The sequence below is a fragment of the Tyto alba genome, unplaced genomic scaffold (genome assembly GCF_018691265.1).
Source record: "Tyto alba isolate M040663 unplaced genomic scaffold, T.alba_DEE_v4.0 Super-Scaffold_14, whole genome shotgun sequence".
Classification (NCBI taxonomy): Eukaryota; Metazoa; Chordata; class Aves; order Strigiformes; family Tytonidae; genus Tyto; species Tyto alba.
In genome coordinates, this window is record NW_024881276.1 from 44,340,060 (window position 1) to 44,357,074 (window position 17,015).

A 17,015-nucleotide genomic window follows, 5' to 3' on the forward strand; every position below is an offset into this window, starting at 1 on the left:
AGATTTTTATGGTGAAAAATGTAGATAACGGAAGGAATTTTGAAGTAGGAATTAGTTGAACACCTGTCCATAGGCATTGAACAAAATCTGATTGTCATGAAGAGTAAACATGCAAGTCTAAAGCTGGTTTTACTTCATTTCAGTCACATAATTTTTAAATTGCATCATCTGTTCTAGAAATTCCATGCAGCCTGATAGAGTCTCCTTTCTTGTTAGACACTGTAGGTAGTAATACCCAACATACAAAACCAGTTGTTGATAATCCCTAATGTTGATTTTATCATCTCCCCACAGAATGATTCTTAAAAGTTTGTAGTATAGTTCCTCTTGGCAGAAGAGAATTCTGTGGTAGTTTCTCATGGAAAAAAATTTTAGTTCCTTTTTATTTTTTTTTTTCCTTTTGCTTGTCACAGCCAGATTATTTGGAGATAGTCTGGGGGTTTTCATGTGTGATGAGCTGTTTAAAACAACAAAAATGTAGGAAAATAATCGGGTTTTAGTTATATGAAGGTGGGTAAGAGCAAAAGCAAGCCCAGGCAGTTATCTTATGTAATGGGAGCTCTGCACAAATATTCATGGAATTGTGGAGATATCTTTTATCAAAAGAGTAAAACTGTGGCCCATAACTGCTGTGTATATATGGCACTAATGTTTTAGTCAAGTATTATTTTACCTGTCTGTAATGAAAGGTGACTTAATATGAACCTTGTTCTTGCCACTTTCTGAAGTTGAAGATAGTTGTCACCTGCTGGATAGAGAGTGCATGGAAAATAGAAACACAGTTTAACTGTAGCAGCATGCACCCATTTGGTTCTCAAATCATGGTAGAGTAGGGAAGATGATAGAATCTAAAGAAAATATTATGTTGATTTTGTTCAGCTGACAAATGCTATATTACTGAAGTCTAGAAGTGACATTGCTTCCCCATACCCCTTTTCAGTAAAAAAACTGAAATTCTTGTTACTCTCAGACTATTTTTCTACTACGTAGTATTGAGAGAATAACAGGGGACTTGGGAATATTAATTCTTATTCTATTTCATAAAAGTAATAACTAATAGTTGTTAATATCTCTCTTTCTCCAGGCACGCAAACAAATGGCCTGGACTTTCAAAAGCAGCCTGTGCCTGTCGGAGGAGCAATCTCTACAGCCCAGGCCCAGGCCTTCTTTGGGCACCTTCATCAGGTAAGAGAAGACCCATTTCAAAGTAAGGGAGACTTGGGCAGGTACAAATGCAGCTGCTCTTGTATGTTCTATGTTGTCTCTTCCTGTGAATGATGGGTAGCTGTGTAAAGGAACATATGGATAGACCACATGCTTAAATAGCTTGCATGGGAAGAAGTTCTTATTGTGGTCCTTACTTCATTGCATTAGACTGTAGAATATATCAAGGTAGGGTGAGATCTATTTGGGGGAACTACAAAGTCCCTTTCTGAGGACTTGAGAATGCCTAAAGTGTTTTGTTTGTTTGTTTGTTTGTTTTTTAGTTTTGGTTTGGTTTGGTTTGTTGTTTTGGTTTTTTTGTTTTGTTTTGGTTTGGTTTGGTTTTTTTTAAACCTTAATGGAGATACCAAATTGAAAGGCAAGGTAAAATTTAATCTTTTTAGTAAAGATTAAATATTAAAATATATAAAGTGTTAAATATATAAAGTATTGGCCCAACAGTTGCTAAGGTTCTGAAACTGTCACTACCTAGTTAAGAAGCCACAAGTTGTATTGAATGGTAGTCAGAAGTATGCTTCAGTCTTTCAAGCTCTTACACATTAACTAGAAATATAAAGTGATCATACTTACTAAGCATATTTGGTTTGTGAGTTTTTAAATTTATTTTTTAAAAAAGTTATTTCAAAGATCTGTTTGTCAGATGATATTCAGGCTTCCACTACTATCCCTTTATTCTGCTGCTGCTGTGTTTAGGGAATCAAAGCTGAACTTCAGATGTAGGCTGAAGCAAAGTGGGGCATCCCTAGGTGAAGAGAAGTGTAAGGGGCATTTTTTGGTAGTTTTTTATCTGTTCACACTTGATGTATGAAAACAAATGTCCTAATTTCTTTCCCTTCCTCAGTAGCAAGTTTAAACTTTACAGTACTGTACCTAATTGGCTGACCTTGAATGTTTGAGGTCTGAGGTTGCACAGTTATTGTGGTATAATTGACGTACTGAAGCTTTTATGCCCTCCTTTAAGAGCTCTGAACTGCCATTTTATTGTATGGAACATTCCACATGTCTTGTCACATAATTACAATTTTCCTAGTAGATTGGGTTATATAGGACCTAGGGAGTGCCAGTGTTTGAATTTGCTGAGCCAATAGGCTGTTGTAGGCTGCCTTTATGTGGAGAGAAGCTGACTAGTTTTCCTGGGTTGTCAGTATGTGTTTAACATGGAGACAGATACAGCTGTTCTGCAGAATTTTCTGTTTGTTTTAGTCTTCATTTTGTTGTATAGATTGATCCGGGACAGTAATTGTATTTAGCACAGTGCTTTCTCATGCTTTGGAAATGTATTTATTTAAACAGTTGTCAGGATTTTTATAACTTCATGTTTGATAAAGTGTGATTCATTTCTTGAAACTCTAGTTCAAAGGAAAATCTCAGCTATTCTTTCATGCACCTGCAGGTGTGTGTGAATCTATTGTCAAACTGTCCTTTTCTAGCGTGGCTGCTGTTAGTGGGGTGATTCAGCCTTAACACAGAGTGCTTTCCTCCAGACTAATATAAAATATTAGGTTGTAGGCAACATTCAGGAACAGTTTAATTTCGAATTAGAAAATGTTTGTTGTGTGGTGGAACAGTGTAGGAGATGACTTGTAACTCCCCAAAACAAGGACTGAGATAAGTAGCCTGAGTGAAGCATAAACGATGGCGAGCGATGAAACTTGGTAAAGATAAGGAATGGGGGGAGGAGGAGGTTGCGGAGGCTCTCAAAGGCTTTCTGAGGAATGTCTCAAACACTTGCAAGTACCCTAAAATGAAACTACAGTCACAGGGTGGATAATGTGGAGTCTGGATTACTCAATCTTTGTGCTTGTTGAGCTGATAAGGTTGACACTCGCGTGACCCATTCAGGAGAAAACTCACCTGCGGCTGGAGGAGGAAGCCCTGTGGAGACAGGACAGTTCTGCTCTGGTGCATCTTCTAAAGTTTCAAGGGCCATCTGTCCAGTGAATGACCTTTGCTTTGTCATCTGTGAAATGCATATTAAAGTTGACACCTCTGCATATGCTAATGAAGATTAACAAGATCATGCTAGTTGCAACATCGCATGAAGTGCCTTATTCCTCCCCATACATATGATATGTCAATATGTGGGTTGACCTAAGGGAGGGACCCAAGGAAAGTGTGTATAAATTGAGGAGGGGCAAGGATAACAGGACTGAAGAAGACAGATGCATCCTTGAATCCTCATTGATGGTGTTACAATTACCCTAATGAAATAGCTTGGATCTTAGAATATGATTTTGATTTTTGGTTATATGGGTGATACAGAGTTACAGTAGCTATGAGAACATAGGCTATGTTAAGGTCTTAGAAATAAGTAACTAGTATTGTGTTTGCCTTGATTACTATGGAAATCGTTATGGACTCTGAATTAAAACAATGGGCCCCAGAAAAAACTGGTCTTGGTTTGGGAGATCAGCCAAAGAATGAAGTGAGCATGCGCAAGGATGGAGTTCAGTCAGCAGCCACAGTGAGGAAGACTATCGACAACCACCAGACGACCCCCGTCCAACATAACCGCGCATGCGTTGGAGACATTTGCGTATGATAATGATTTCCAGGAAATAACATGAATATGCTAATCACTATTGTCAATACACCCTCCCCTCTTTGATTTGAATATCAAGGATTACAATCAGTAAAGTTAACCAATGATTACTTTAGAATAGGAGTATGAATAAGGTGAGGTAACTGATAAAACCAATCATTGTAAAGGTCAAAACTAAGAAGCGAGCATTCTATGCATTTTTATGTAAAAGAACTTATGTAACCATGACTCTGCTGAAAAGGTGTATAAATATGTTGTGTTTTGTATCTGCTGGGGAACATGGTTTTGGTGGAGCTGTCCCCCATGTTCCCCAGCGCTGGAATAAAAGTTCCTGCTTATCTACTTTGTGTAGATGAGTTTTCTTCGCGATTGTGATTGCTAACAACGGGACCAACGCAGGAACCCGGACTGGTGATCTCTGTCCTCATTTCTCTCTCTCTTCTTCTATTTTCCTCCCTTTCCTTGTAATCATTAAGTAATGCAAGGCATATCATACTGCTTGCCATAATTTGTTATATACTTAGTCAATTATTGTGTATGCAATTAATACACTGTGGAAAATTAATAAATGTTTTTGTATGGACTTTGAGACTTGTCTCACTGTTGTCCACTCTGTTGGGTATTTACAAATCTAAGTCACTTGTCTCCCTCTTCTGAGCAGGACATGACAGAGGGGTGTCCAAATTTCATTCAAAGCGATTTTCAGGAATATGCTGGCCATACCTGAATGAGATACCTTTGTAGTCTTATATGTGGGTTTTTTATTATTATGTAATTTTTAAAGTATTATTTCTGAGTATATTTTTTGGATGGTAGGCTACTGTTGTTTAGGTTATTCTCTGCTGTTAATTCATGTTAAAAGCTCGGATCACATCAACTGTAAAACTATATTGTGCTTCTGATGAGGAGGAGCTTTTTTGGGTGTGTTTGCTTAGATGTAGAACATGCTTAGTAAGTCTAGTGCCTTCATCTATAGCAGCAGGAAATATTTCCAAGATGACTCTTAAGGATTGCCTGTTCAAATATTCAGTTATTAATTTAATGTACTGCAATTTAAATTAATACCCTCCTTCCTGTGCTTGCAGATGTGTGGACTCTCTTTTGTGATGTATATTATGTGGGGACATCTTTTTATAGAGGCAAGAGTGCTACATTTTGCTTTGCTTTATTGTATCCTTACGTGTTGCCTGGTTTTCGAATGAGCAGTGGTTTTCAAACATGACCAGAGATGGAATTCACTACAGGCTGTAACTCTGACCTTTGAAAGTGTTGGTAATTAATTACATAGCATTCCTTATAGTAGGAGTGGTGGTAGAAACAAGAGGAGACTGGTTAAAACAGTCTTCAGTAAATGAAAATTTAGCATTTGTTTTACAGAGAAAGTCCTTATTAGAGATAAAATAGCACTCTTTAAAAATCTCGCTTTCTGAAGCATCAGTTTTTCTTCACTGCTAACCCGCAAGAACTTCCCTGGACCTGTTAATCACAAACATTGAATTCAAGTTTTAAGTATACCTGAATCAATATGGCCTCTGTAAAGTGTCTTCAGTCCTCTGTATTGAGATCTTCTTTTCAGTGGCTGAGGACTGCAAATACTTGAACGGGTTGATTTGAGGAAGAGTGCTTATGCTGTGGGGTTTGTGCTATGCAGGTGATTGTTCCTCTGTTGTATAAGGAAGCAGGTGAATGCAGTGTACATATTTGGGCTAAGACCCATTGTGAAATATTAGAAGCATGATGATGAGTAGAACTTAGCGCCCTCCCCTGAAGCCTGGATTCTTTTAATAGGAACAGGAATAGTTAGCCTGTCCACCACAAAATACTCGTGTTTCAACTCAATTTCATGATAATACCTAGATCCCTAGGCAGGAATACCTTCAGCAAGAGGTAGACAGATAACACTGTGGAAGAGTCTTACAGACTTTTTTCAGCCTGGAGCACAACCCGTATTTCACTGATTCAGGTGTTAGAGGGGCATGCATTGTTCTTGGGGGAGTTTTTGTTGGGGTGAGGGTGGGGAGGTTGTTCTTTTTACATTGTTAAAGTTTTCTGTGGATTCTACATTATTTAATTTCCATTTTTTGCACTGTGTTGTAGGTCCAGCTCGCTGGAACAAGTTTACAGGCTGCTGCTCAGTCCTTAAGTGTACAGGTAAAGACAATTTCCTTCTGCTGCTTGTCCTTCTCTCATTCCCAACAGCATTATGGTCCCATTAGAGGTAGTTTTTAACCTAAGATATGTTACTCTGTTTTTTCATTCTGACTGGTCTTGGAAGTAATAGGTATGAGGGAATAATCATTTTACAGCTGTAAATCAGCTTCAGGATTGTAAGCATTCAGAAACTGGTGTAGTTTAAAACATACAGTGATCATAATTTTATACTGAATTTCAGTCAGGTGCTGTATCATGAAAACTATAAAACTCCAGGAATATTTCATGTTCTTCCATTTATTCACTTATTTTAAACATAGCAAATATTACTTTGCAATTTGTCCTTACTTGTGGTAGCTGAATATAGGAGTATAATGTAACTTTAACTATGTAATGTGGCTAGTGTAGATTGCTTGTGTAAATAACATATAGTGATTTCAAAATAAGTCAGAGTAATTGTTGTTTAGTAATGTACGTGAGACAACAAAGCTTTCAAACTTTTTTATGATGCTGAACACTTCAGTGTATCAGTTAATGTGCCAGTTTCTCTCAGTACTATATTAAGGGGCAAGGGATGCAGTTTTATTGAAAACTGGTTTCAGTATTGCTTGTTATTAAAGAATGTAGGTAGTGCATTACATGAAATGCAATAGAATGTGGAGCCGCTTATACATAATAACTATTTGGAAAGAAGAGGAGGTATAGTGACCTTCCTTTCTAAGAGGAAGGAGGCAGAAAATTGCCTTGGTTGCCATGGTAAACTTCCATCCCTGAGAGAGATGTTGGCAAACAGGCTGTATCTCCAGTGCAGAATGTTTACAGTCCTGCGCTGTAATTATCGCTCAATGACTGGCAGAATTAATCAGAGCCTTTATGTTAATTAGCCTGCTCTGCAGTCCCCAAAACAGGTGGTGGAAAATATGCAAATCTATGCAGAATTTTAATGTTCTGCATAACCAGTTTTAATTATCATAAAACTATCTCTCTTCCTTCATGCACTTGCATTTCCTCCTTCATGTCTTCACTATTTCTTCTTTTTAAAGAAACAAAACCCAAAACCAGACACAGAAAAATAATCTTTTAAAATAAAGCAGCATTCAGTTAAATAAATGCTAAAATTTCATTATTTAAAAGCACTGTATGTATTATGTATTTTGCTGTAGGTAGATAAACCTGTGAGGATTTCTTCAACCAGTTCTGTATAAGCCAACAGTATGATGACTTAGAGATGCAGATCCAGAAAATGGAAACGCAATCTCCTTTCCATTGTTCAGGATTTTAGGGAATGAATGATTTTAACAACCTTTCTTTATGTTGAAAGGTAGTGTCAGCTTCAGTTGCATTGCATAACATGAAATGAGACCTGAAAATAATGTCAGAGTTACAAAAGCCCTGAGAGTCTTTTTGTTTTGTTTAAACTGCATTACCTACAGGCATGTTTGAGCAATCGTCACTGAGATGGTGGGCACATAGAGCCATTGCTTAAACACACTCTTAAAATAAACCCAAGGGCTTTTTGTATGCAGATGAAAGATTTTTATTGTGCAGTGTTGAGATAGCAGTGTTATACATTAACATCTGTTTTACACTATAAAGAGTTGTATTTGTTTTTGACTAGTCTAAATCTAATGAAGAATCTGGGGACTCTCAGCAGCCAAGCCAGCCTTCCCAGCAGCCTTCAGTGCAGGCGGCCATACCCCAGACCCAGCTCATGCTGGCCGGAGGACAGATCACTGGGGTAAGATTTACCCAAGTATACTGCAGTAAGCCTCCTGTCCAGCAAATGATGGCAGGATCTACAGCAGTCCCCATAGAACTGTCAGTGAAGGTTATTGTAATTTCCTTTAACACAGGAAGAAACTTGAGCGAAAGAGGGGAGAGAAAATACCTTCCTGTAAAAAAAGCAGACTTTAATCTTTGGGTTTTGCTGCAAAGTAGCTGCTTCCAAAAAAAAAAAATTTCCCTCTGTTCTCAGTATCCGTCTTGACTCTGCAATGAAATTAAAACTTGGTGTCGATAGAAATAAGAAAGTCACTGATGTCATAAAGAGGAATTTTTTATTCTTTATTTTTTCGCAAGATTAAAATGAGGCAACAGGAGCATGAGACTAAATCTTATCGGCAGGTAAGGGTGGAGGACAAAAATGATGAGAGCTGCTGATGCTCTTCCTCTTCTCAAACATATTTCTTTTTAAGTAACTATGTTAGTGCTTGCCTTAAGTCTATTCAGCCCTTCTATTTTAACCTACCAATTTTGAGTTTTTTAATTGTAAATTTGTAAAGCTTTGGGAATAATTATGGAATACTTGTTGTTTTAGGATTGCTGGTGTTTCTGAATTGATATAAATGCTTTCAGTCATCTAAAAAAAGAGCAAGTTTTGTGAATGGACTGGTTTGGTTAAAGAGTTTGCTTCTACGTAATCAGCTTTGCAGTTTTAAGAGTTTGAATGTTAATAAGGAATTCAGGGCAGTTGTTCCAACAGTGTATTTATGATTTGAAGTATTAGGTTAGATCATCTCTGCACTTGAATGAAGTGACGTCTTAATTTCATGTTCAATTGTCAGATCTTCTTGTGTGCTAGTGTATAAATAAACATCCTATTTAGTTCTTGGTTAATTGCGTTTGAAAGTTTTAAAAGTGAGACTGTTTTAATACCTTATTAAAACTCAACATATTTTTCTTCTCATTCTCAAAAAATACTGGTTTGTTTTAATTTATGATTGTCTTGCAGTAGTGAAACATCCAAAACTCCAGGCCTAGGCAGATATGGATTGTAGTAAATATGGGTATCAAGAGTCATTTATATGTAAAGGGGAGACTGCTGCCACCTGTTTCACAGAGATAATGTGTGTTTGGGAAAGGGAAGGGATGTAAACTTGCCAATTCTATTCTATTTAAAAAAAGAAAAAAAAAAAAAAAAAAGGCAGATGGGGAGACTTGGAGAGAAACAAATGGAGCTCATGTTCTTTACTTATATCTTAGGGCATAATGGAAATGATGGAATATGGCAGGGATTCATGCTAATGTGAAGCAGCTGGGGTGTTATCAGTTTGTTCAGTAGCCATAGCCAGCATTCCTGCTTCTCATTCATCTGGCTAATCACTTGCTGTTCTGCTGGGTGTAAATTTCCTTTCAAATCCTGGCAATACTGATTCTTTTCTTTTGCTTGCTACTTAATTACCTTTCTCCTGGACCTCCTGGTAGTGTTGTGAAGAAAACTTGGGAGTAAAGATAGGTGCTGTAAGTTCCAGTAAGTGCAAATGTTTGCGTTGGTGCGGTTTGGTTTATGTCAGGTCTGTGGCAGGTTGGTTTCTACACTGTGTTGAGTAGACAGCTATTCTTACTTAAGGCCAGAGTCATCGGCTAGTTAACGGCTGAACTGTAGTAATAGTTGTAGGAATGTCTGGTTAATATAACTAGTAATGAGCTAGCTAATGACTTTGTAGCTGAAGTGGCTCTTTCCATTGTTAATGGCTGTGTTTTCTAATTATTTATAGCTCACGTTGACGACAGCCCAGCAACAGTTATTGCTACAACAGGCGCAGGCACAGTTGCTGGCGGCTGCAGTGCAGCATTCAGCCAGTCAGCAGCACAGCGCTGCTGGTGCCACCATCTCGGCCTCTGCTGCAACGCCGATGACGCAGATCCCTCTATCTCAGCCAATACAGATTGCACAGGTGAGCCTTGAGGCTTGAGAGGGTGGAAAATAAAAGAGGTTTGACTAATTGCATCATTCAAATAATATTTTTATTCCTTATTCAGTGAGTTTGTAGAGTCCTTGAGTACTGTTAGTCTTTCCTCATGCATCCTTAGCTAATGAGGTTGAAGTTGACAGTTCTAGCAAAGAATGCCTACCAGCTGCTCATCAGTTCCACTGGGCTTTTGAGTTTGTTCCAGAGTCTGAGTAGATGCTGTGTTTTCCAAATTTTACTCCTTGTAGTTAGCTTGAGAAAGGAGAAAAAAAGGGTATGGAGAGATGCCTATAGAAACTACACTTGTCGAGATCTGTTTGAATTGGAAGGGATATCTACGTAGCGCAAAGGTTGATTGTTAGATCCAAACAGAAAAATGATAGAGCTGAGGAAAGGCAGTTTTGTTGTCCCTCAAGCGGGCTTCATTACCCAGTATGGAAAAGCCAGTTTCACACAGAGCCAAGATATCAGTTTATTCCATAGTTGAGCAGAGATGGATGCTAGGTGATAATTCCACAAAGCTAGCATGCAACACAAAGGAACTACAGCCTATTTATCCTATTACATGATTAGTAAAAACCTATCTAAGTGTACACTCATTGGTCCGTAATTGCCATTCCATCTGCTGTTGATTAGTTATATTTGTATTAGCCTCGCTTGCTGTGCAAATTAGCAAGCATGCTCCTTACAGGTGGGGCTGGGGCAAGTCTTTCTGGTCTTGAATTGAGTTTGTGGTCGTGATCTCTTCCTGCCGCCTTTACTTCTTCCCCAGTTTCCACAGATTTTTGCTGACTTCATGCTTCTTGGGCAACCATCTGGCCTATGGCGCCAACTGGGAAGGATGCTCATCTCTTATCATTCTTTCGTCTCCTCTTCAATGTTGAAGTTGTTAGCAAGGCCTGGATTGTATCAGACCTACACAGTGGAGCCAGTGATTAGGGGTCCTTGTGCTTGGTGAGAAACATTTGTATGGTCTACAAGGCTACAGCTTGAATTGACACATTTGTGTGCTATTTTGGCTTGGTGCTTAATGCTCAGAGTTTGGTGACAAAGAATGGGCACTCTTGTGTGTCTAAAGAAGAACTTGCCAGAATGAGTCTGGTGTTAGAATCTGTCCAGTTTTATGGTCTGCTGCTAAAGACCCATTAATTCTTATTTCTGGAGAACTGCTTGCCAAGGAATTTCTGCTCACTAGGAGAGGCAGAGATCCTCCTGGATCTTCCAGGATTGGCTTTATTCAGTGTGGAGAATGCAGCGCCACTGACTCTACATTTAGCATAAGTAGTGTGGAAACTTCTTAGACTTCTGGACAAGGTTAACTGAATGTACAGCCAGATATTATGTGAGTCTTTTAACCTAAATGTAAGTGATCCAGAGGTGTGTGCCTCTTGTCTTCCAGGTGTGCAGCTTAAGATAGCAAGGTCTGCTTTACTGAAGTGCAAAGCTTTACAATTTCATTTTAATAAAATCTGTACCTTCTACTTTCTGTCTTCACATTTGTCAAATATGCCACCAAATTAGAGGATGCTTTTGAAGGCATTTTTCTGCCTGTGTGAGATGTTGCTAATCCTGCTCTTCCACTTCAGTGGGAAGCTATGAAAAGGTGTGAAGCATTTACAGTTATTAATTTAGTTCTGGGGTTTTCTCTAGAACTTACAAAACCTTTAGAGAAGTGTTTGAGAAGAGTTGAAAAGATCAGGCTGTGAAACAGGAGCTTCTGAAGTGAGCATTGTCTGGTTTGTGTGCATAAATGAGCTAAAGGCTCTATGAGAAATAGCATGTGATGGTGTAGTTTCCACCATATAATCTGTATTTGTAGCACAAGGGGAACAAATTAAAGTTTCAATTGTTTTCTGGCATTCCTAGTTACTTAAATGTTTGACAATTAATTTATTTTATGATAGATAATTTTGATACTATGCTGGGTTTCTGTGGTGAGGTTTTTGGTAGCGGGGGCTGCAGTGGTGGCCCCTGTGAGAAGCTTCTTGAAAGCTGCCCCAGCTCCAAGTTGGACCCGTCTCTGGCCAGAGCCAAGCCAATCAGCATTGGTGGCTGTGCCTCTGTGAGAACGTATTTAAGAAGGGTAACCAGAGAGGGGGTTGGGTCTTGTGAGGAGGAGTTGTGAGAAGGACAAACACCCAGGTTAGTGGAAGGAAGGAGGAGGAAGGGGAGAGGTGCACCAGAGCAGAGAGCACTGTATCCTGTGGTGAGATGTCAGGGCTGCCCCCCCCTGCCGCCCATGGGGGTCCACAATGGAGTAAAGGCCGACCTGAAGCCTGTGGAGGAGCCCACATCAGGACAAGCAGCTGCACTTAAAGGAGGCCGGGACTCTGAGGGGAGAAGCGGCCCCCGCTGTTGTGATTCGGCGCTGGGGCGGGCTGCAACACGCGGGGGTGACCCACGCCGGAGCAGCGTGGGAACGGCTGCGGCCCGTGGGCAGGAGTCACTCCGGAGAAGGTTCCTGGAGGGCTGTCTGCAGTGAGAGGGGAGCCCCGCGGAGCAGGGGAGCGATGTGCGGCGTTCATCCATCTCCTGAGAGGGAAGGAGCGGCGAGCTGACTGTAGCCTCCATCCCCTGCCCCTTGTGCCCCTGGGGGAGGAGGTGGAGAGATGGGGAGCAGAGCTGAGCCTGGGAAGAAGGGAGGTGCTGGGGAGGGGTTTTAGATGTAATGACCTTCTCACTGTCCCACCTTGTCTGCTAAGCGCTGTCTTGTTAGCATTTGAGTTAGTGAAGTTTTCTGTCTGTCTGTTGCCTGTGACCATGGGTGAGCCACTCCTCCCTGTCCTTATCTGGATTCCTGAGCCATTTCTGCTTCGTTTTCTCCTTCCCATTCCTGAGAGGGGAAGGAGTAGGTGAATGGCTGCATAGTGCTCAGTTGCCCTCTGTGCTCAAATCACATAAGATACATAAATGTAGCTTGGTTGAATCTTGATAGCTGCTTCTTATGATGAAAGTGCAGGGCATAATTTGTGCAGGTGTTGGATATAATTTGAGATACTTTATGGAAAACTTGTACCATCTAGGTTTGTAGGTGGATAACACCATGCTTTCTGATCCGTCGTGACAACAATTTATAAACAGTACTCAGCTTTGTTTGCATCACTGTTGTAAACATATAGCTGATTACACAAATAGCTGAATGTTTGTTTTAATTGATGATTTTTGAATAATTGATTAACTGGCAGGTCTCTGCAGCAGGGGGATTACCATATTTATTTTAATTAACTAATTGCACAAGCATGACTTCTTTAATGTGCACTGCAGCTAATGTAAAGTATCTGCTGCAGCAGTCTGGTAAGATGTTAGTGCTGCTGCTGGGCTGATGCTGAATTGTCTCTAAACAGTTGTACCAAGTTTTGGAGTTCTTTGTAAATTTTACTTGTTTTCAGGATCCATGATTAGTGTTTATATGATGTAAACTTCAGAATGACAGAGGTGCTTAATTTTGTACTGAAGTTGTAACTAGAGATAATGACATTGAATTTAGTACTTCAGATGATTTCAAAAAACCAAAACAAAACAAGAAAGAACTTCCTCATGTCAAGACATTGCACTTGGCAGATTATTCTGTCAAGGTAAGAGTTGGATTGTTTTGATCTTTCTAAATTGTTAGGCAGCACCAGAAGACATGCATATTTCCCCAAAAGTCTTTCCATTTCTATGTGCTTGTGCTAGTATACAGATTTTACCATTGAGAAAAAAAAGATCAGTATAGGAAAACAGTGTCAGGGTTGTTCACATGCTTGCTATTGGGAGATTTATTGTAATGCTACAATTAACTAAATAATAAAACTTTCCCAAGGTAGAAATAAAGTCAGACTTCAAATGCATTTGGGGGGCTGGTAGGACTATTTAAGAGTGATTAGCCTTTGAGGTATTGTTTCCATTCTGCGTTACAGAATTATATTTCTGTATTTAAACAAGACTCAGCCAGCATACAATTTACCAAGGCAGATGCACAGAATAAGATTGCTTATACCAGTTATCCCTGAGGCCTCAATTTTAAAATGGTTTTCTCATATTAAAGTGTAAGAGCCTGATGATAAGAGCTGTCATGTCTTAGCTGGGTACCCTGTGTTATGAATACTATAGTCTTAAACAAAAAGCTCTCCTCCTTTGATCTTACAAATACACTGCCACAGTTTCTTTGTATTCTTTCTTGTATGTAACTCCATCTCCTGTGGTGGTGCTTTGAATCATCTGAGATATACTTGGTCATCTGGGGGTTGGGGGTGTTCATTTGTTTGCTTTTGGTGGGGGAGGTCCCCAGTCTGTTTTTTTCTGCCCGTACTTTTTCCTTCAAAAATTTCTTCCCAATTCTTCCTTTGTGTTTCTACTTTTTCTCTTATGTACCTCTATTTTCATCCTTAAGCCTCTCTTAATTTCTTTTTCTTCCGCCCAGTGTTCACAGCCTTAGCTTGCCCAAGTCTCCTATTTCTGTTTCTTCCTCTGCATCTAGTCCCTGCATCCAATTCAGTATGAGCCCCTCTGTTCTCGAGGGTCTGCTCAATCTGCAAAGGTAACCAGTACAGCACTGAAAATCGGTGAATAAATAAGTGAAGGTCCATATCATGTTGGGCTCAAGAAGTAAGACTTTTTAGTAGCAATGCAACTTTATGATAAAAAGTCAGAAGAAACATGGCGTTCCTGAGAAAAATTGGAGCAGTTATATCTCTCTTTTTTTTAGGAAGGAAATTGGCCTTGATTTCATTGGAATGGTTGTAGTACTTCTCAAATCCTCTGAAAGCAAGCAACACTATCAACTTTAAAACCACTCTGTTGCACTGGGGAACACTTTTTAAAAATTTACCATTCTCTTATAAAATGGAAGTTTCCATTTCTTAAAGAGCGTTGCTTGGCCAATCCATCTGGTGTCTGTCTCCCATATTATCACACTGCATGCTTTTGACTTAAGATGTCCAAGTTGCCTAAGTGATTGATGGCCAGTGTCTTTGTGATGCAGGTTAAGTAGTTGTTTTCTTATAATGCATGTCTATGGTCTCATAAATCAATGGACTCTGTATTTTTTTTTTCCTACTCCCTAGTCTTCCTTTCCACCCCCTGGCACTCCCCAGCCCTCTTTCCTAGAAGGAGATTTGTTGCAACTTTTAAGTCTTAGCTTAACAGTTTTAAAATAATGTAAGGTCATAGACACATAACTATATGCTGCAAATAGTTGTATTGTGTAAATAAAAAGTTGTCCTTGTCAGTCTGTCTTGACTTTCCATCACCATCTCTGTTGCTGGCGATTAATGGTCTTTCACACCTGCTGGCTTGAGCAGCTTGTGTAGGTGCTCAGACTGCCTCAGTCAAAACGTGTGGGGGCTACTTTAGTGGCCTTAAGAAGGAGGCCTTTGTTAGTCTGGCTCACTTTAACTGAAGTATGTTAGAAAGTATATAAAAATGAGCAGCTCCATTCAAACAGCCAGACTGAGCACTGTTTAGGAGCGAACTGGCAGTTTTACTGTCTTCTGACACAGTTGGACCCAGAAGAGGGTATCTGTCTGCAAACAGGTACCCTGGTATCTGAGCAACATCTCTGAAATAGAGTTTTGGGAGGTTTTTTGTTTGGTTAGTTTGGTTTGTTTAATGGGAGCTTGTAAGTGTGGGAAATATTTCAGGCTTTTATCCACCTGCTTGACAGGTATTTTGAAACAGCTTCTCAGAAAGATGGGAATATTCTACACATATGTGTAGATAGTTTTCATAGATTACCTCTGTTATGTTGGCTGGCTTCACATTGTGCTTCAATTTTCAAATTTCAGTTACTTGTTACCCTGTTTGGAGAAGATGTAAAGAAAAAGGCTAGTTTGGGGGGGTATATTTTTAAGTGGTTCTCTGTTTTCATTCTACAGCTGAGCAGCAATATGAAGCATTTTTCTTGATGATTCAGTTTGTCAGAGATTAACATTTATGTTGAGACTAGTCATTTAATTATAGAAAATTAATAGTTCTGAATGGTTTAAATAAATAAAAATAGTTCTACAATAGCGCAGTGTTTTGGGTTATTCCTTTTAACCTTTAAATCTAGCCATGTCTATTAAGCTTATTGTAATTTGTTTCAGAACTAATCAAATATATTTATTTACTATTTGAGTTAGCTACTTCCCAAAATTTGACCTGAAAAAACAGAGTACAAACTAAGAATCTGTAATTTTTTGCTTTCCTGTTACTGATTAGAATGGTAAATGCAGATTGGTGGTGTTATAAACAAAAATAGCTCCCAGCTCATAAGCTTGATTTGTCAACAGTGAATTTTGTAAGAGTTGCATCCTCAAAACATAACTCTGAGAATTCCAGGTGCTGATAAGTCTAAAGTATTTGAAAACTTCTACATTTGGGGAGGAGGGAGATTGATTTTATTTTATTTTTTTTTTTTTAAAGCAGAACAATTCTGGAGGTATTTTGCTAGGTTATTCGATAAACAATTTTTGTTTGATTTTATGAAGGACAGTGAAATTCACATTGCCAGCCTAAAGGATATTCAGTAGCAGGACTGTTGTGTTTGACATCCGCTTTTATCTCTAAATGTTAGAATGTAACTGTTTGATAGGAAATTTAGTTAAATTGGGAGTCATGGCTGACTTAAATGTCTAACACACAGCTCTTTCTTTTCTCTCCCTTTTTTTTTCCCCCCCTTTTTTCCTTTTATTTTTGTCTCTTTTTTTTTTTTTTTTTTTTTTTTTCCTTCTTCTCCTGTTTCCTTAAGGATTTGCAGCACTTGCAGCAGCTTCAGCAGCAGAATCTCAACCTGCAACAGTTTGTGTTGGTGCATCCAACAACCAACTTGCAGCCAGCACAGTTCATCATCTCACAAACACCGCAGGGGCAGCAGGGTAAGTGCTCCTTGCTAGGAAAAAAAAAAAAAAAAAAAAATCAGACATAGCTTTTTAGAGGAGAAGGTAAAATTGAAGTGGTTCATACACCTTCACTAACTTTTGATATTCCCTGGGAGAAATAATAGTATTGCAATTAGACTCTAACAGATTGTCCCCTTTCTGAGTGTTAGACTTCAGCCATGTCAAAGTTCGTGCAGTTCACATCTCAAGAGATGTCATGGGAACATTTGTTAACAACAAGGCCTCTTGGGAAATACTGCAGCATCTGAATTTCTGGGTCAGGCTCTCAAGAAGGAAGCCTACTGAGAAGGCAACTTGGAGAAGACAACTCTCCAGAACTCATAGGCAGAATCCTAGGAGGTGGAGGCCTAGAGGGTGTGTGGGCTGTCTGGATTATGTCAGTGCTAAAAGGGCTACAAAATTCTAAGACTGGAAAAAGATTACAAAATTGACAGTCCTTGTGGGAGACTGGAAAAGTCCATAAGCCTAAAGAGAATTTTATCATAAACTGAAATAATAATTACAAATGCTTTATTTTGTATAACAACTCTTGGAAATAATATTTTG

General features: G+C 39.1%; 1 protein-coding gene across 14 annotated transcripts in view; it reads left to right on the forward strand.

Annotated features, from left to right (window-relative positions):
* The window catches only part of POU2F1 (POU class 2 homeobox 1), a 122,893-nt gene that overhangs the window by 75,394 nt on the left and 30,484 nt on the right, over positions 1–17,015 (forward strand). For 7 of the 14 annotated variants that reach the window (XM_042788470.1, XM_042788465.1, XM_042788471.1 and 4 more), the window contains 5 exons: positions 1,085–1,185; positions 5,864–5,917; positions 7,536–7,655; positions 9,415–9,594; positions 16,319–16,445. In XM_042788470.1, coding sequence (XP_042644404.1) covers positions 1,085–1,185; positions 5,864–5,917; positions 7,536–7,655; positions 9,415–9,594; positions 16,319–16,445 — 582 coding nt within the window. The remainder of the gene's footprint in view (positions 1–1,084; positions 1,186–5,863; positions 5,918–7,535; positions 7,656–9,414; positions 9,595–16,318; positions 16,446–17,015) is intronic. The other 7 variants (XM_042788466.1, XM_042788472.1, XM_042788473.1 and 4 more) reach the window with 5 other exon arrangements.